The 20418-nt window shown below is 34.5% G+C and overlaps 2 protein-coding genes, 1 non-coding gene and 1 pseudogene across 3 annotated transcripts; 1 reads left to right on the forward strand and 3 right to left on the reverse strand.

Moving 5' to 3' along the window:
- Positions 1–330: 330 nt before the first annotated feature.
- LOC127899793 (protein DUF642 L-GALACTONO-1,4-LACTONE-RESPONSIVE GENE 2-like) lies at positions 331–13136 on the reverse strand. The gene is made up of 5 exons (XM_052433914.1): positions 12774–13136; positions 7520–7649; positions 6549–6946; positions 1164–1263; positions 331–488 (listed from the first exon to the last, which is right to left on the reverse strand). The coding sequence occupies exons 1-5, from the start codon at positions 13134–13136 to the stop codon at positions 331–333; spliced, it is 1149 nt and encodes a 382-aa protein (XP_052289874.1).
- A 1625-nt stretch (positions 13137–14761) lies between these two features.
- On the reverse strand, positions 14762–17525 carry LOC127899794 (uncharacterized; annotated as a pseudogene).
- Positions 17526–18053: 528 nt separating this feature from the next.
- Positions 18054–19307, reverse strand: LOC107176944 (uncharacterized). The gene has a single exon (XM_052433915.1). It carries the CDS (start codon positions 19305–19307, stop codon positions 18054–18056), a length of 1254 nt encoding a protein of 417 aa, XP_052289875.1.
- Positions 19308–19377: 70 nt separating this feature from the next.
- LOC112496690 (small nucleolar RNA R71) lies at positions 19378–19486 on the forward strand. Its single transcript, XR_003063206.2, has one exon. It is a non-coding gene; the product is annotated as a small nucleolar RNA R71 (small nucleolar RNA).
- The last annotated feature ends 932 nt before the right edge of the window (positions 19487–20418 follow it).

Raw genomic sequence — 20418 nt, forward strand, 5'->3', positions numbered from 1 at the left:
AAATAGTTGAATCCACTCCAAATCGTGTCCTCAACAAAAGTTGAGACTTGAGAACGCAAACCCACAGCCAGGTCAAGGCCTTATTAATTGTTTTTCTTTCAGATATAATCACTTTTTGGGTTGCGTGTACAATATTTCGATGTTTTATGAGAATACATTGTACCATGCGCATCAATCACTTTGCTTAAGTTTAACTGTGGACTCTATGTTATAATCCGAGCCTCTCTTACGTGCGAAAATAAAATTTAATAAGGATATGATGATTTGATCTCTTAATAATAAAATATTGTCATTGGGATCATGTGTGTGTGTGTCTGTATATATAGCACTTTAAATGTTTATATTGTCACTTTGCTTCAGCGATTTGATGATCCATCCTGGGAGTGGTGAAATTAGATCTTGTAACTTAGGAGACAGGAGGACACCAGTTGAGAAGTTCTTGAATGTGTGAGGTCCAATTTCAAAGCCTCCGTTTTTCACTAGGTTGTCTGCGCATGCATATGGATATATATATAAAATTTCATTATAGCAAAAAAGAAAAGTCAACATATCTTTACCGTATTCTTATATTTTTAAGTCATTGATTAATTTGAAAAGTCCTGTATCTTAAGTTTTTAGTTTAGTAAATACGTATTCGTTATACTAAAAAGAAAAAAAATAATAATTAAATTAACATGACCATTCATAGGTTTTAATGCATAGTTTGCATTAAGATGTTGAAGAGTGTTTAGATTTGGAGATGATCATTGTCTAATAATAAAGGAACATAAAATATATTTAAGAGTAGTTAAAATTATACCTAACACTAAACCAATGAGCACGTACCAGAAGATTTTTAAAAATTTAGAGAGTTAATAGAAAAATCATGTATCCTTAAGTAAAATTATAATAAATACAATTTGGTGGTTGGTTATAATTACTTAAAAAAGGAAAAAAATAATTAAATAAAACATAAACATACATAAATTTTAACGTATATAGCGCACATTAAAATGGTAAGGAAAGTTTAAATCGGGAGAGTATCATTATTACCCAATAAATTAATAAAGGACCAAGAAATATAAGAATAACCAAAATCATGCTTTGCACTAAGACCACTATACACGTGACAAAAAAATTTTGGAAGTTGCCAAGGAGTGATCCTAATTCATAAAGAAACTCACCTTTGGTATATTTTAGAGAAAGCATCTCTTTGATGGCAACAACGTCCAAGAGAGGCCCACAAGTGGGATCCTCCTGAATACCAGGATTATGAAACATCACCTTTGTTGAAAATAACAGCTATAAAGAGTCAACAGCTGACCGTCAAGCTACGTTAACATGCCACCTAAGTCACTGTCAACTAGAGCCAGCTGATCTGGATAGTGAACTGGATTTGATGAGCTGGCAAAATAGTTATGCTGAAGAATCTCAGCACATGTGCATGAAGGATTTAAATTTCTAGAAGCTTGATAATGATTGGATGATGATTGCTATTGTAACTAAAATTTTTCTTTTATTTCCCTAGTTACCCTTTTAGCTAGCTGTCGTTTTTCTTCTGGGTTTGTGTATAAATAGGCAGCACTCTCTAGCTATTAATTTGTTCAAGTTTTCATCCATTTTATTGCTTTCTGGTTTATGCTCTGCTTACTCTATAAGCAATTCCTTGGGAATTTAAGTTGGTATCAGAGCCAACCTTGAGCTATGGCAAGCAGCAGCAATACACAAACCAATATGAATCCAAGAGAGCAAGTGAATGACTTGAATCAAAATCAAAATCCATCTCAGACTAACAAGCAACAAAGCTCAAGTATTGAACCCAGAATACCAGTAACAACAAATGCACTTCATACCCATCACATTAACAACAATACTTACGTTTTTACCACCCCTATCAAACTAACCCAGAACAACTTCATGCTTTGAGGTCACAGGTTATCTCCAGCATTAGAGCCAATGAACTTGAAGGATTCATAGATGGAAGCCATATATGCCCTCCTAGATTTTTCATGAACCCAGGACCAAATCAAACTACTATAACCATACCTAACCCTGAGTATAAGGTCTGGAAGAAACAAGATCATATTCTTCTAAGCTGGCTACTTTCATCACTTAATGAAGGGGTTTTAGGCAATGTGGTAGATTGTTCTACCTCCTATGAGATTTGGACAACCCTATCAAATGAATTTGGTGCAAGAACAAGGGCTAGGATATTACATCTTAGAACCCAAATTCAAACAACTAAAAAAGGGTCACTCACCATCCATGAATATTATTCTAGGATGAAATCCATGCTAAATGCACTTAGAGCTGCAGGTAACAACATGATTGATGATGATTTTATAATGTGTGTGTTAGTTGGTGTAGGGCCTGAGTATGACTCAGTTGTCACCAACATTACTTCAATGCAAAACAGCCCCTCACTTGCAGAAGTATATAGCATGTTGCTTAGTTAAGAAAACAGAACTGAACAAAACCTTAGCTCGAGTAGTGTTGAGGCTAACTTTGCACAAGTAAGAAATGAGAGAAGAAACTGGGGAAACAATGATAGGCTCATTGGTCAACTTGGAATAGTGTTTAGAAATCCTGCAAGTGGTTCGGGAAATGGTCAGGGAAATCCACAAGACAAAGGCAAGGGCAAAAATATAGCTGATGATGAAGGTTCTGATAAAAAAGGGAGCCATGTCAAATCTGCCTAAAGATGGGACACACTGCTGCAGAATGTTGTCATAGGTTCAAAAAGAACTATGTTCCACAACTAAACAGGAGAAGAGAGCAGAGAAGGGCATACATGACTGCTGCAAAAGGCTAAAGCAGTAGAACTTGGTACCTCGATAGTGGAGCTACCAATCATGTAACCAATGCTCCGGGAAACATAGACATCAACTTATAATACCAAGGTAATGACAAGCTTGCTGTTGAAAACGGTGAGAAACTTCAAATCTCTCATATTGGTCATTCTGTATTACCCACTTGTGATCCACACAAACACACTGTCTTAAATAGTATATTGTGTGTGTCCAACATTACTAAAAATCTCATCAGTGTATCTAAATTGCTAAATGACAATAATATTGATGTTGAGTTTTAAAAATCTGTTTGTTTTATTAAGGACAAGAGGCAAGAGATGGTTCTGGTGAAAGGAGTGGCTAGAGAAAGGCTGTATGAGCTGCTGTGTATGCCTACTCATCTGAGTGGCAACAAAATCCCCATACGACTATGTTATCTTCAAAGTCAGAGTCAATAAAATGCATTAGTAACCCAGTTTCCATGGTTTCCTTCAGTACAATCAGTAGTGAGTCTGTTAATGAGTCCAATAGAGCTGATAAAACAAATAGCAGTGATGTGAGAGCCTCAAAGGAGATTAATCTATGGCATCTTAGATTAGGACATCCAAATGTATCTACTCTAAAGAACACTCTGCTATATTGTAATAAGTTCAAATAAATAAAGATGTTATTCCTTCATTCTGCTGTGCATGTCAATATGGAAAGCAATCAAAACAAAGTTTTAAAAGCACAAAAACCAAAACCAACGCAACCTTAGAACTAATTCACACTGACCTGTGGGGACCAGCACCATTACCTTCAACTCATGGACACAAATACTACATATCCTTTGTAGATGACAAAACCAGACATACTTGGCTCTATCCCATAACAACAAAATCCCAAGCACTCGACACATTTATAGCTTTCAAAAACCAAGTTGAAAAACAATTAAACCTGAAAATCAAGGCAGTACAAACAGACATGGGAAGAGAATTCAAAACCTTTGAACCTTTCCTCAGAAAAGAAGGAATCACTCTAAGACAATCATGTCCATACCTACATGAACAAAATGGTAAAGTGGAGAGAAAACATAGGCATATCGTAGAAACTGGCCTCACACTGCTAGCTCAAGCTAAAATGCCTCTGAAATTTTGGCAAGAAGCCTTCAGTTATGCTACATACATCATTAACAGAGTAGTCTCACATGTTCTTAACAACAGGACCCCATTTGAACTACTATACTCTTTCAAACCCGATTACTCTCAAATAAAAGTTTTTGGATGTGAATGCTTTCCTTTTCTAAGACCATACAACAAACATAAATTTGACTTTCATACCTCTAAATGCATCCTATTAGGTGTCAGCATTACTCATAAAGGGTATGTGTGTATGCATCATTCAGGAAGAATTTACATTTTTGTTAGTGTCAAGTTCAATGACGATTCCTTCCCTTTCTCAAATAAGCCTAACTTCAGTAAAAGGGAGTATTTAAATTAAAATGATTCTGCCATACTTCTTAAAGGATTTCAGGTCGTGTCCTTCCCTATTGTTAATTCTCATGAGCCAACACAGTCAGCAGCATCTCACAGCCACTCTCAGGACACCTCTGACAACATGGAATGCATCCCAAATCTTGTTCAAAATGAAATACAACAGAATTTGAATCTTGATACAATGTCAAACCATCACTCACCTTCACCTTACTCACCTCACCAATCTCAAACAACCAGCTCACCAGAGAACTACACTTTGACTCTAGCCACAGAAAATCCTTCCACACAAAAGGCCTTACCCTCACATCCTATGATAACAAGATCCAAAGCTGGAATTTTCAAATCAAAACTCTACCAAATATTTACACAAAACCACAATTCTCTCCCCAAAAACACTACTGAAGCCTTAAAGGAACCAAAATGGACACAAGCCATGGAAGATAAGTACAATGCATTAATGAAAAATAAAACCTGGACTTTGATACCAAACAATTAGAACTACAAACTGATTGGAAATAAGTGGGTATATAGAGTGAAAGAAAATCCAGATGGCACCATAAACAAATATAAGGCAAGGCTAATGGTGAAAGGATTCTTGCAAACTCCAAGGCTTGATTTTAAGGAAACCTTCAGTATAGTAGTCAAAGCTGCAACTATAAAGATTATTCTAACCTTGGCAGTGAACAATGGCTGGATGTTGAGACAGGTAGACATAAACAATGTCTTCTTAAATGGTGATCTGATAGAAAATGTGTACATGCCGCAGCCTGAAGGATTTGAAGACAAAAACAAACCAGACTATGTTTGTAAACTGAAGAAAACTTTGTATGGTCTAAAGCAAGCTCGTATGGCATGGTTTGATAAACTGAAGGGTGCCTTGAATTCTTGGGGGTTTGAAAACTCTAAATGTGATACATCATTGTTCTTCAGAAGAGTCAAGTCTAAGATAGTCATTATACTCATTTACGTTGATGACATAATTGTTACTGGGAACAACAGTTAAAGAATTGAAGAAGTAATAAGAAGTCTGAACAAAACCTTTGCTTTAAAGGACTTAAGGGACTTGAATTTCTTTCTCGGAATACAGGTTTACAAAAATCATGACACCATCCTACTCTCTCAAGATTTGTTAGTAAAAATAGAGATGAGTGACTGCAAAAGCATAGATACTCCATTTAGCACATCAGAGAAACTCAAGAAAAGTGAAGGGGCAAAGTTCCATGATCCTACACTCTATAGAAGTGTCATTGGTAGTTTGCAGTATGCAGTGCTTACGAGACCTAAGATTGCCTTCTCAGTTAACAAGTTTAGACAATTCATGTCAGACCCTAGACAACCTCACTGGACAGCATGTAAAAGAATCCTAAGGTATCTCAAGAACACCATAAATATGTGTTTAAAGTTTAAAAGGTTAGAGTATTTCGATCTTGTGGCTTACTCAGACGCAGATTGGGCCAGTGATCCAGATGATAGAAGATCAATAAGTGGATATTGTGTGTATTTGGGAGATAATCTAGTAGCGTAGAGCTCAAGAAAACAAGGTATGGCTGCAAGGTCCTCAGCGAAATCTGAATACAAAGCTATAGCTCTATGCAGCACTGAAATCACCTGGATTAATTCTTTACTCAGTGAATTGAAGATAGAAGTTGGAGGAACTCCAGTAATCCTAAGTGACAGCACAAGTGCAGCACCAATAACTGCCAATCCTGTGTATCATTCAAAGACAAAACACTTTCAAATCGATCTTCATTTCTTCAGAGATAAGGTGACTAAAGTAGAATTGGAAATAAGTTTTGTTGCCAGCAAAGATCAAATTGCAGATGTGTTAACCAAGACTTTACCTTATTATAAATTCAATCAGTTCAAAAGCAAACTCAGCGTCTTTGACAAAACCTTGAGTTTGAGAGAGGGTGTTGAAAATAGTCGCTATGAAGAGTCAACAGCTGACCCTCAAGCCACGTTAGCATGCCACCTAAGTCACTGTTAACTCGAGCCAGCTAATCTGAATAGTGAGTTGGATTTGATGAGCTGCCAAAATAGTTATGCTGAAGAATCTCAGCACCTGTGCATGAAGGATTGGAATTTCTAGAAGCTTGATAATGATTGGATGTTGATTGCTATTGTAACTAAAATTTTCTTTTATTTCCTTAGTTACCCTTTTAGCTAGCTGTCATTTTTCTTCTGGGTTTGTGTATAAATAGGCAGCACTCTCTAGCTATTAATTTATTCAAGTTTTCATCCATTTTATTGCTTTTTGGTTTATGCTCTGCTTGCTCTATAAGCAATTCCTTGGGAATTTAAGTACCTTGACAACATCAGAAGTTGCCTTGAAAGCCCATGCATAAGTGTCACCTCCATTGATGCTGTATAGTGTCTGAATAGGAAGGTCACTCGACTGACCAGGAACCAAGACTCTAAGCACTTCATCCTGAGCACAAGTCCTGGTTGTACCAAACGTGAGGGAGTAGATTGAGCCACGCTTTACCCTCACATTTCGAGAAATGGAAGCCTCATAGCCTAGCCTTACTGCATGCACATCGCGTGGGACAGTAAAATAGAAGCCGCCAGGCTGCGGCCCGCCAGAGATGTACTCCACCAAGCCGCTAATTTCCCATTTGGGAAGTGAGTACTTTTCGAGTATCACCTTTTTGTTGAGGTTTGATTTCTTCGGTGAGAGTTCAAAGTTTCCATTTGGCAGAAGTGCTGCAGATTAAAATACATATTAGACCAAAGTTTTATGTACATCGGAGATATAACTTCGGTGGAATAATAAGTCACTGATATTATGTGTGTTTTTATTTAAAACTTAAGATTTTACCACATAAACAATGGATGTTTCTTTCTTGAATTAGAAGAACAACATTAATCTGAATAAAATGGCCAAAATTACATGGCAAGACACATCGAGCACACAAACAATTAGAAAAAAGAAACTCAATATAAGATTATTGAATCCCCATGTACTTAACTTATTTTAATAAACTAGTTCAAGAGTGGAGGGTTACCCTAAATTTAAATAATTAGCCAAATAAATATTCTCAACCGATGTGACATAATATCCTTAAATAAAGGAGCCAAATAGGCAACCCATTTGGCTGTTTTTTATTTTATTTTTGTAAAAGCAGCACATGTCATAAATATATATATTTACTTCTGTGTACAAACGATAGCTTAATTAGCAAATTGATACATAATCAAATGTGTTAAAGGTTTTGTATGTGCTATAAAATGAAAAAAAAAATAGAAGCAAAAGTTAAGGATCCGACAAATGCTTACTGTCAAGATATCGAGGAGGATGAATAACTCGAGTGGTAGCAGAGCCACCATTGCTTAGAGCTGAGAAAATGAGTGCAAAGCAAAGAAAGAGAAACCAAGCAATTTTTTGTATAATGAAGAAGCAAGTAGACTGAATAGGATATTTATAGAATGAGTTTGTTCAACAAGATCAGTACGCAAATAATGGCTTTAATATTGAATTTGAAGACAAAGGCGAAGGAAGAAAAATAAAAAAAATAAAACCACGTTATAGGGCCACCAAATTAGCCGCGAGAAGTGTCCCTTTGTCCAAGCATTTCCCAAACCTCAAGTCTTGTATTTCCACAAATTTCTTCATTAATGCGTTGGAGCCCCACATGAAGTTTCATTAATGGTTGCCGTGATTTGCTCCTACTTTGAATTCTATCAACTAATATTTCGAAGTACATATAAAGTACAGATTCTATTTCATATGACATAGGCACATGCTTCCAATAATAGCAGAACAATACTTTACAATCTTTCACATTAACAGATAATATATTTAATCATTCTCATAATCAATCCAACAAGAACAAGTTTGTCCAGAAGGTTGACTTTTGCAATTTTTGAATTTAACCCACCTAATTTTTTTCTATCATAGTTAGCCCAACACTCTATTTTTGTACTAAATTACCCTTACCACTTTCATTAAATTTACAAATGCATGCCACTCGACAAAATCCAACACAACTATAATGCTCTCAACCCTAAACAATTTAACAAACTTTCATCACTCTCAACAAACTTCATCGCTCTCAATAAATCAACAAATTCCATCAAACAAACATTGCATAATTGAAGATATAATCATTAATTGGAGAGATTCTCAAAGTTAATTTATACTCTTACACAATATAAACATTTAATCTATTGATTTTATCAACTAAGTTCGAAATTAAAGTGGGTTTTTTGTTGTGCAAATTTTATTGAACTCGCAAGTGCACGAATCTATTGTAGAATAGATTAATGGTGCGAGTGTCGATCCCACGAGGAGGTGAATTTTAATTATGTATAGAATTAATTTTCTAAGTGGGTGGTTGGATTTGTGGTGGAAGTAATTTGAATTATCTTTAAAATTTAAATTAAAATGACGGGAATAAATTAAATCGAAATCTATTGAAATGAAACACTTGGGTATCTGGATATGCATCAACATGCACCATGGGCTAAATATTTCTTATTAATGCCAATTAAATCACGAGAGGGGATTCCGCTCCTCATGAACCACACTCTAATCAATATGATGTTAAGGGCTTATCATGCGAAATAACAATAACCTTGTACTAGGGAGCCGGTTAAACCAGTGCGGTATCTAGACAAGATTATTACTATTTGTCGACTAAAATTTAAAACATCCACAATAATTAGAGGGGAAGAGAAAGTAAATTTACCAAATAAAACCCATGGCACATGTTGAGACTTCACCTTCAACCCAAGCTTGAAAGAAAATTAGTTGCTCATAACTGAACTAGGGGTAAAATGAAAATTTATTAAAATAAGTAGAAAATACAAGTTGGAGAAAGAATTACAGAAAATGAAACTCAAAAATGAATTTAGGGATGCCAAATTAGGGGGGAGCCCCCTTTTTTATAGATACACTGAGTAAATCATGCACTTCGGATTAAAAACATTTTAGACGCTCAGGATTGCGCCACGTCATCGGTCAACAGTATGCGGTTTGAATAGTGACACGGTTTGAATAGTGGCACGGTTTGAACAGTGAGGCAGCTTGAATAATGATGCAGTTTGGTTGTAAATAATCCCGTGTATATGCATGTACCGTACGCATGATTTTTGGTCCACCAACATGCAGCCACGTCACCGATCAACAGTACATAAGAATTTTAGTCCAATAGAATGGTGACACCTCATCAGTCAATGCCACATCATCGGTCAATGCCACGTCATCATTTCGTATATGTGAACAGTGTCGTGAACAGTAACTTGGACAGTACCGTACATGTAAATAGTGTCATTTTTTCTTTTATTCTCCTCCTAAGGTTTTCGACTGTTCTGAGTTCAAAAGTGATGTCCGTTTTGCTATCTGATATCTCATTCATTGTGAAATGACCATAATGCCCCTAAAATACATAAAATACATAATTATAATACAACACACATAATTAAATCACAAGAGACTTGACACGACTCAAAAGTGTATTACTCTCAAGTATAAGAGTGTCTAGTTATAATATAACCCGGTAAGACCGGGGTCGAACCACAGGGAGTTTTAAATCTAGTAAAACTAAGAAAATTAATTGCGGGGCAAAGAAATTATTTGAAATTGATTTAAAAATAAGCTAAGGTTTATGATCCACTCTCTGTATTCAAACTATAATTTTAATACTCTCTCATTTATATTTTGCCTCACTTTTACCAATTAATTATTATATCATTTAATTCTGTGTGTGGATAAATATAGAATAAAGTACCTAATGTGCCACATTATATTAATGTGTCAACATTATGTCAAAATACCATAAAATCCAGTGAGATTTATAAATTAACATGATATAAAAATAATTAGAAAAGAATTAAATAAACTTAAAAACTGATTTGAGAAAATAATAATTAATAGTTTAAAACATTGAGCTTCACCCTCCACCTCAGCTTAATAAAATTAGCTACTCATATTGAAAGAAAACACAACACTCTTTTTATTTGATAAACTTTTTGAAATATATTACAAAGAAAATTGATACAAACGGAAATAAGAAAAGAAAAGAACAAAAAAAGAAAGAAAATCTTCAGTCTCGGCTTCAGCTCTCAATTTAGCTCTCCAGCTTCTCCCCCTTGGCGTGCCACCCTTTGCCTTTTATAGGCAAAGTAAATCATCTTCTTTTATTTTATTTTATTAATATTAATACTAATATTTTATTTTATTTTTATATTATATATATATATTGAATTGTGTGATGGTCAGGAGGCGTGATGGCCTCCTGACCATCACCAACATGTTTTTGTTCTTTTGTTCTTTTTTTTTATTTTTTTATTATTTATTATTACATCTCTTCAATTGTGTTCTAGTAGTTCTTCTTTGTTCCCGCTTTCAATTCTAATTCAATCTTTATTCCTGAAAAATATTTATAAGATAAAAATTAACAAATTACGAATTAATTTAACATAAAATATATTTGGGGAGTATTAAAATAATTTAGAAATAATGAACGCATTAATCGACACAATAAGTGAAAAACTAATAATTTTATCCTTATTAAATGTACACCTTTTAGTGTCAATCACACCCCCCAACCAGCTTATTGCTAGGCCCTAGCAATTTAAGCGATAAAAATTTAGAGAAATTTCAAAACCAAACTGAAAATCTTTTTTTTTTTGAAAAATTGTGTTTTCTTCCTTCATTAGATTAATGACAACAATCAAATAAAAGTATAAGCATTATCTTCAGCCTAAAGAAAATCACACCCGCTCAAAACAATTCAGTAAAATCCTGTAAAATGATCAATCATCAGAGCTACATTAATCAAGTCACTTTTAAGAATGATACATCAAACCCTAAAATCTCACGATTAAGAGTGACTCTCTCAAAAGAAGATATACCCCAAATTAATTTCACTCTAAAAAAAGGTAAATTTGAGAGAATAATAAAACAATATCACACGCTCTCACCAAGATGAAAAAATAACGCCTACAACTTAGAAATAAAATGATCTCAAGTCCAATGAATTAGTAGCAAATTTTATTTTTATTTGTATGCATCACCACATCGTTTAGTCCATATTACCAGCTTTTACTTCATACTATAATTCCCAAAAATCGAGAAGGACTTTTATTAGGACGTAACGTAAGCTAGGGTTATGGCTAACAAAAAAAGTAATAGGGAAAACAAAAATATATGTTTGAAAAATAAATGACTTTTTGGAGATTACAAGGTGCTTTTTTTTTGCTTGGATTTTTTTCTTTTTTATTTTATTTTATTTATTCATATATACATATCATCCTTTTTTTTTATAGCACCATTATTAGAAATACATAATCATACCTATTTTCAAACATAATTGGGTGGTGGAAAACATAAAACATAAGGTGATACTCCTCATTGGAGTAGGAAAATATGATAGGTTACCAAAGAAAAAGTTTTTTTTTTTTTTCAAAAACTCAAAGGGGTTAACTATGGATTCGTTATAATAGGGTTGGCTAGAAAGGCTCAAACGGATCAAAGATGGCCTTCTGTCATCTTTTAGGGTTCTATATAATCTTTTATATCCACTAGTTCAATGGACTTTTAGATGCAGCTGCACAAATTTTTTTTTTTTTATAGAAAATATTGAGATCTTATACAATAAATTGTGAAGCTGTATAGGCAAACAATATTACTCTCCAAGGATAATAGGTTCAAAAACTCGCTTGGTCTTTTTATAACATGTACATTCCTCCAAATGACTTAATCAATTTCACTCATCCAATTTCTCAATTTGCGTTTCAACATGCAAAAGGGAAAACATAGTGTAACATAACTCAAGGCCAAAGATAATACAACTACCAAAATTTAAAAATCGTCATGTTATCCAGTGTTAAAAGATCACACCAAAAAAGAAAACTCTTTTTTTTTTAAAGAAACACTAAAAGAAATTGGCACTGATTGCAGAAACTTAAGGAAGATGATTAAAAGAAAAAGAGAAAATGATCGAAAACAAAAAGTTAGAAACATTTTTTTTTTGTGGAAGAAAATACAAAAATTAAGAAGATGCGTTTCTAGAGACACTACATTCTATATTCTGCCATCTTCGACTCAACTTTTTATCCAAAGTTAGTTTTTACAACAAATATTCGTAAAAACATCACTAGGACTGAGACATTCCACAATTATCAATTATTCCCTCCCCCCAACCTGAAGGAGACATTGTCCTCAATGTCTAAAGAAAGGAGTAGAGTTTAGAAGATATCACATGGCCACTGCTGGAAATATTTATAGACGGAGAGTTAAATCTAATTTATACTTTTTACGAGAGTTACTGCCATCGTCATCAGTTGCCCAATCCAATGCCAAAGTCATGGGATCTGGCTCTGGTTTGTAAGTTTGCAAAAGATCAAGTAACTCATTAGTAGTAGGAGCACAAATGAAGAGTTTTTTCGCTGAGGATGGAATGAAATAATTTTTTATTGCATGATTAAGAAATGTTATTAAGCCATCATAAAAGTTATTAACATTTAACAAACCGATGAGTTTTTTATGGATATTCAAATGTGCCCAAGAAGCAAATGTAATTAGTACCTCCAAAGTTGCAAGGTCTTCTGGTAAGAAAATAAAAGCGTCAGCATGATTCAACATTTCAGATATTCTTTCTTGCATACCTGAGACAACTAACTCTTCTCCAGTTGGTGGGTCTGGTAGACATCCTAAAGGTTTTAAGGCTTTTGGAATGATGCCTAGCACTTGGCTTCCTCGAACGAAAGTAGCTTCAGAGACAAGCTTTGATAACCCTTGGTCACCTCCTCTATATACAAGATGTAGTTTCCTCTTTTCTATAGAGCGACTAAGATCTACGGCTGCCTGAACGAACCCCTTATACTTTCCATAGCGAAATCCAGAAAGCACACAAATGTTTTTAAGTTGACTGCTTGAAGTTGCTACCATTAGAACAATTCTAAAAAGAAACAATTTGTGAGTGCTTGAAAAGAAGTTCCTATTTAAGGATCTTGGTGACGGACATAATGATATACATCTGTAAATGGGGTGGTGTGTTTGTCAAATGACGCGTGAAGCTTTTAGCTTAATAATTCAAAGGCAAACAGTGAAAAGAAAAAGCAAACATTGATTAGATAAAATAAAGAAAAAAAACACAATAATAATAATAATGCAAAAGATAAAAGAATAGTAAAATAAAAGGATATTTACTGCTAGTTGTGATTGTGGCTCACATCTTCCTCTGGTTTTACGTCCAGTAACGGCTTGAACGCCCTCTATGGGTCGAGGATAGGCTTCCTATCCAGTTTTCTTATAAACTGGCAAACATGGTCTTTTAGAGTCAGATTTCCAAGACTAAACTGTGCACTTTCCTTTTGGAACAGCTTCCACAAATTTTGAATTTCACGTTGAACATATCCGCTCGGATGCGTCTCAAGAGATCGTAAGATATCATCCAACGATTCTTTACTCATGCCATCCTTAACGAATTTGATTTTATCTTCACGATTTACAAAAACCATTCCTAAAGCTTTACAACGTGGATTTTTGCAAGCAAGTCTTACACAGTGAGAACATTCAGAGCCAAGTTGCTTAGCTCTTCTTTTCTTAGCAAATGTACTTTTACCAAAACCAGGCATGTAAGAAATGAATGGATCAGAAAACTCACCTGCCAATTGGACCTTTGCTTTAATTAACCAGCGAATGTCAGCAGGAATCCCATTGATCATTAACAAATGCAGTCGTTCACAACGAGCTTTGTAAATCTTCTTAAGAGCATTTTGAGGGAGAGAAGGAAAATGTTGATGCTAATTTTGTTGTATTTCTTCCATGCTTGACATTGAGGTTTCAGTTATTGTGGGAAACTGAGAATACCGACTTAAAAAGTCACGGAGTACCGTTATTCGCCATTTATACGGGAGAATGAATCAAAACAAAACAAATCAAATCTGCAAAATCAAATCAAAAGTGAAAAAGAACAACAAAATAAAACAAAAACACACAAGGAATATAACTCACCTTCGTCCTTTTATTGAATACCATTCTCTATTTCTTTGAGTTGTCTTTCTAGATCTTTCACATGAGATACTAACTCTGGTGGTTGCAGATCCCAAATGGGATGTAATTTACAAAATCAGAGCAATTTCCTCAGGTGAAATTTTACATGAAAAAACGTTTTAAGATGATCGAAAAGGAAATTTCTCATGGAGGTACTCATGACAAGTATAAAAATTTGGTGAGCTAAATCACAATTGTCAAACTACACACAATTAAAATAATGCAATGCACTCCATTCAAGACATAGGGAAAAGGAAAAAGAAAAAAAATCAAATAATTCAAACGATAAAGTAACAGTAAATCAAATTCACAAAACGTTAAAATGAAAAGGCTTAATCAAAATTTTGGTGGGTCACTCAAATGGATTTCAGTATCTGCTTCATGTGGTTGGTATTCCAGATATGGTTTCAATCTTTGGCCATTAACTTTAAATGTGACACCATCCTTTAGATTCTCAATTTCTATGGCTCCATATGGATAGACATATTTTACAACAAATCGACCATTCCACTTTGACTTTAACTTCCCTGGAAATAAATGAAGATGAGAATTATAAAGCAACACTTTTTGACCAATTTCAAATGTTTTCCGAAAAATTCTTTTGTCATGAAAAAATTTGGTTCTTGCCTTAATAATTCTGGAATTCTCATATGCATCATTCCTTAATTCCTTATTTGCAATTTACGCACATTGCCAGCATCATCAAGATTTGAATTAAAAGCTTTAATGGACCAAAATGATTTATGTTCAAGTTCTACTAGTAAGTGGCAAGATTTTCCATAAACAAGCGGATAGGGTGACATTCCTAAAGATGTTTTAAAAGCAGTACGACATGCCCAAAGTGCATCAATTAGTCGAAGAGACCAATCTTTACAGTTTGGATTAACTGTCTTTTCTAAAATTTTTCTTATCTCGCTATTTGCTAATTCAACTTGACCACTTGTTTGAGGGTGATAAGGGGTAACAAGCTTATGTGTAATTCTATATTTTTTCATTAAAGACTCAAATGACTTATTACAAAAAATGCTTACCTCCATCACTGATAATGGCTCGAGGTATTCCAAATCTGCTTAAAATATTTTCTTTTAAAAAGTGGATCACAATCTTGTGATCATTGTGCCGACAAGGAATCGCCTCAATCCATTTTGAAACATAATCAACAGCAACCAAAATGTATACAAATCCAAATGATGATGGAAAATGGCCCATAAAATCAATTCCCCAACAATCAAATATTTCAATGACAATGATGGGGTTTAAAGGCATTATGTTCCGCTTTGAAATAGACTCTATCATTTGACAATTCTTACACATTTTACAGAATGCATGTGAATCTTTAAATAATGTAGGCCAATAAAATTCACACTGCAATATTTTTGCAGCTGTCTTTTTTGAAGAAAAATGGTGAAGAAAAATGGCCAACACATGCTTCAGAATGACAAAATTGAATGACCCTACTTACCTCGTCGTCTGGTATGCATCTTTGAAAAATTTGATCGGAGCAGTACTTGAACAGGTATGGTTCATCCCAGTAAAAACTTTTCACTTCTGTTAAGAATTTCTTCTTGTCTTAGGAACTCCAGTCACATGGCATTTCACCTGTTGCAAGATAATTAACAATATTAGTATACCAATGCATTTTATTTATAGAAAACAAAAATTCATCAAGGAAAGAATCATTAATGGTGTTGTTTCAATTGAAGACTCATTTGTAAGTCTTGAAAGATGATCTGCAACAACATTTTCAGCGCCCTTTTTATCTTTGATTGTCAAATTAAATTCTTGAAGTAGCAAGATCCATCGTATCAACCTTGGTTTGGCATCCTGTTTTGACATTAAATATCTCACAGCAGCATGATCAAAATAAACAATAGTAGATGAACCAATTAAATACGAACGAAATTTATCCAATTCAAATATTACAGCAAGTAGTTCTTTCTCAGTTGTAGTGTAATTCATTTGAGCACTATTCAAAGTTCTACTTGAATAATAGATGACAAAGGGCTTACCTTCTTTTCTTTGACCTAGAACAGCGCCAATGGCATAATTACTAGCATCACATATTAGCTCAAAAGGTAAAGACCAATTAGGAGGTTGCATTATTGGGGCTGATGTCAAAAGAGTAGTTATTTTTTTAAAAGCTTGTTGACAATCATTAGTCCATTCAAATTGTGTGTCTTTTATTAGGAGGTTACAAATTGGTCTAGATAAGGCACTAAAGTCTTTTATAAACCTCCTATAAAATCCTGCATGTCCTAAAAAAGAACGGACTTCTCTAATTATTTTTTGTGAGGGTAATTTTGAAATGACTTCAACTTTGGCTTTATCAACTTCAATTCCTTTTGAAGACACAACTTGGCCCAAGTCAATTCCAGAAGTGGTCATGTAATGACATTTTTCCCAATTTAAAACTAGTCCTTTTTCTTTGCACCTTTCCAAAAAATTTTCTAGATTATCAAGACATGTATCAAAAGAATTACCAAATACAGTTAAATTATCCATAAAAATCTCTAGACAATTTTCAACCATGTCACTAAAAATGCTTAGCATGCACTTTTGAAATGTTGCAGGAGCATTACAAAGTCCAAAGGGCATTCTCTTAAATGCAAATGTTCCAAATGGGCATGTGAATGTGGTCTTTTCCTGGTCTTCTAAGACTATAGGGATTTGATAATAGCCAGAGTAGCCATCAAGAAAGCAGTAGTAGGGATGTCCAGCTACTCTTTCGAGAATTTGGTCTAGAAATGGAAGGGGAAAATGATCTTTTCTAGTGGCATCATTTAATTTTTTGTAATCAATGCACATGCGCCAACTAGATGGAATTCGTGTTGGGATTGGTTCACCTTTTTCATTTTTTACAACAGTTATTCCAGATTTCTTTGGTACTACTTGAGTTGGACTTACCCATTTACTATCAGAGATAGGGTAGATAATTCCTACATCTAGTAGTTTAAGGACCTCATTCTTTACCACTTCTTTTATATGAGGGTTTAGTCTTCTTTGTGGTTGACGGGTTGTTTTGGCATTTTCCTCTAAGTGTATTCGGTGTGTGCAAATTAAAGGATTAATGCCTTTTATGTCTTTTAAGGTCCAACCAAATGCAGTTTTATGCCTTTTTAGTACAGATAACAACTTACCTTCTTGATCATGCGTGAGTTGAGAAGGAATTAACACCGGATATGTCTGCTGCTCTCCAAGATAGGCATACTTTAATTCTTCTGGTAAGGGCTTTAATTTGAACTCTGGTGCTTTCTCTTTGTTTGGTTCTTCAGGTTGCATCATATCTTCAAAGTTCGATTAGTCATCGTCACCTATAGGTACCTGCATAGAATCAAGTGTAGGGCATGTGTTAGTAATATCGCAATCTAATTCTTTACTTGATTCAAAAGAACCAGCAAAATAAATTTTAGCAGAGTTTGTAAAATTCTCATCCTGAATGTGTTCCTCAATGATTAGCTCGATGAGATCAATTTACTCATTCTCATTATCATCATCTTCTTGGTGGTGAGGTTGTTTACACATGTTGAACACATTGAGTTCCAGTGTCATGTTGCTGAAAGATAAATTCATTAATCCATTCCTGCAATTTATCAAAGCATTAGCAGTAGCTAAAAATGGTCGACCCAAAATAACAGGAATTTGTTTGCATTCATTAGCAATTGGTTCTGTTTCCAAAACAATAAAATCTACAGGATATATGAATTTATCGATCTGGACTAATACATCTTCAATTATTCCTTTTGGAACCTTAATCGATCTATCAGCAAGTAAAAGAGTGGTAGAAGTTGGTTTAAACTCACCGAGATTGAGTTATTGGTACACTGAGTAGGGAAGTAAATTAACACTGGCACCAAGATCAAGTAAAACATGTCCAATTTTATGATCCCCAATAGTGCAAGAAATAGTTGGATAACCAGGATCCTTGTATTTCAAAGCACTATTGGTTGAGAGAATGGAACTTACCTGTTCTGCTAGAAAAGCTCTATTTTGCACCTTATGTTTCCTTTTCACCGTGCACAGATCTTTCATAAATTTAGCATAAGAAGGTACTTGTTTAATGACATCCAGTAGAGGAATGTTGACTTTTACTTGTTCAAAAACTTCATAAATTTCTGGACTGTGGTTTGATTTCTTTGGCTTGATTAGTGCTTGAGGAAATAGGGGTACATGAGGAGAGTTGGTTATTTCCTCATGGGTTAAAGGTTCGACAGACTCTTCCCTATTTTCTGAAATTGAATCTTTACTAGTTTCACGAGGGCCCACAATGTGTTTTTCGACCACTTTACCCCCACGAAGGGTTATAACCGATTTGACTTGACTCATATTTTGGTTTCCTGAATTTCCCATTTGAGGATGTTGTTGACTCTTGGGGTTTGGTTCAGGTTGAGAAGGAAACTTTCCTTTTTCATGTATGGTTAGAGCAGATGTAAGTTTGGAGATAGTTTCTGTCAAATTTGTTAAGGTTTGCATCGTTTGGTTATTGATCGACTCTTGTTTTTCAATAAACGAATGCAATGTGTCATCTAGAGTTTTTCTTGGTAGTGGGACATATGGTGGGTAACTCTGGGAATTTTGGAAATTTTGACGTGGAGGAACTGGTTGTGAGGGTTGTGCATGATTGTCATTTCTCCAACTGAAATTTGGGTGGTTTCTCCAACCAAAGTTGTAAGTTTGGGAGTATGGATTTGGATTTGGCCTTTTGAAATTGTCAACGATATTTACTTGTTCATGCAAACTTTCTCTCAGAGTTGGAAAAGTTGGACAATCCTGCGTAGAATGGTCAGTAGAATCGCAAACATAACAAGAAATATTTTGAACAGACTTTACATGATCATTCTTTTTCGACTCTAATGCTTCAACTTTTCTAGTTAATGATGCAAATTTGGCTTGAAAATCATGGTCTTCCCTAAGGTTATGCATGCCTCCACCAGATGGAGATGACTGGGGTTTACTTGATGACTCATAAGACCCAACTGTATCCCAGTGTTGTGCATTTTCTGCTATATAGTCAAGATAGTCTAATGCATCTTCAGGATTTTTATCCCTAAACTCACCATTACACATCATTTCAACGACTTGTCTACCTTGGGATGTTAATCCCTCGTAGAAATAAGACACTAATCTCCATGTTTCAAAACCATGATGTGGGCAAATGTTAAGTAGTTCTTTAAACCTATCCCAACATTGGTAGAGAGTTTCTCCTGGTTTTTGAGTGAAAGTGGTGATTTGTCTTTTGAAAGAATTTGTTCTGTGGGGTGGGAAGAATTTTTTCAAAAATTGTGCTTGCATTTCATCCCAAGTTCTGATGGATTCTGACCTAAGATTTTGTAGCCAAGTTTTAGCTTTATCCTTTAGTGAGAAAGGAAAAAACTTAAGCCTGATTATATTCATGCTACAATTTTGATCAGTACAGGTGTTACAGACTTCCTCAAATTCCCTTAAATGCAAATATGGATTTTCAGACTCAAAACCATGAAAAGTAGGAAGAAGTTGAATGATACCAGGTTTGAAATTAAAACGTGATGCATCAGGAGGGAAAACTATGCATGATGGTGACCCTGTTCTAGTAGGATGCATGAAGTTTCTAAGGGTCCTAGGCTGTTCATGAAGATTTTGCAAGACTTGGTCATTTTCGTGCTCTGAAAAGTTTTCAGCTCCTATGTCAACCATATTTAAAGGTGGTGAAGGTGATTTTCTAATTAATCTGCCACTATTTGTACGAGACCAACGACACATGCAATGCTAATGATGTGTGCTAAACTAATGATGCAAAAACGCTAAATGAAAATTGCAGAAATAAAAATAAACTGGAAATTAAATAAGCAAAAAAAATGAAAAATAAAAATAAACAAACTGAAAAATAAATAAATAAATTAGGCGGTGAAACCAGCCATTAAAAGAAACCGTTTAGGCGGTATTTTAAAACCAGCCATATAATAAAATATAAAATTAAATAAATTAATGCACAAAAATAAATAAACTGAAATTAAAATGCTAGGCGGTAGAACCGACCATATAAATAAAAATACATAAATTAACAAAATTTAAATAACAGTCAGGCAGTAAAACCGACCATTTAAAATATATGCGGAAAGTAAATTATAGAAATTTAAAGAAATAAATTTGATTTGGGGACTGACTTGCAAAGGTTTCTGCGCTAAGATGAAGTTTCTCA

The sequence above is a fragment of the Citrus sinensis genome, chromosome 9 (assembly GCF_022201045.2).
Source record: "Citrus sinensis cultivar Valencia sweet orange chromosome 9, DVS_A1.0, whole genome shotgun sequence".
NCBI classification, from domain to species: Eukaryota; Viridiplantae; Streptophyta; class Magnoliopsida; order Sapindales; family Rutaceae; genus Citrus; species Citrus sinensis.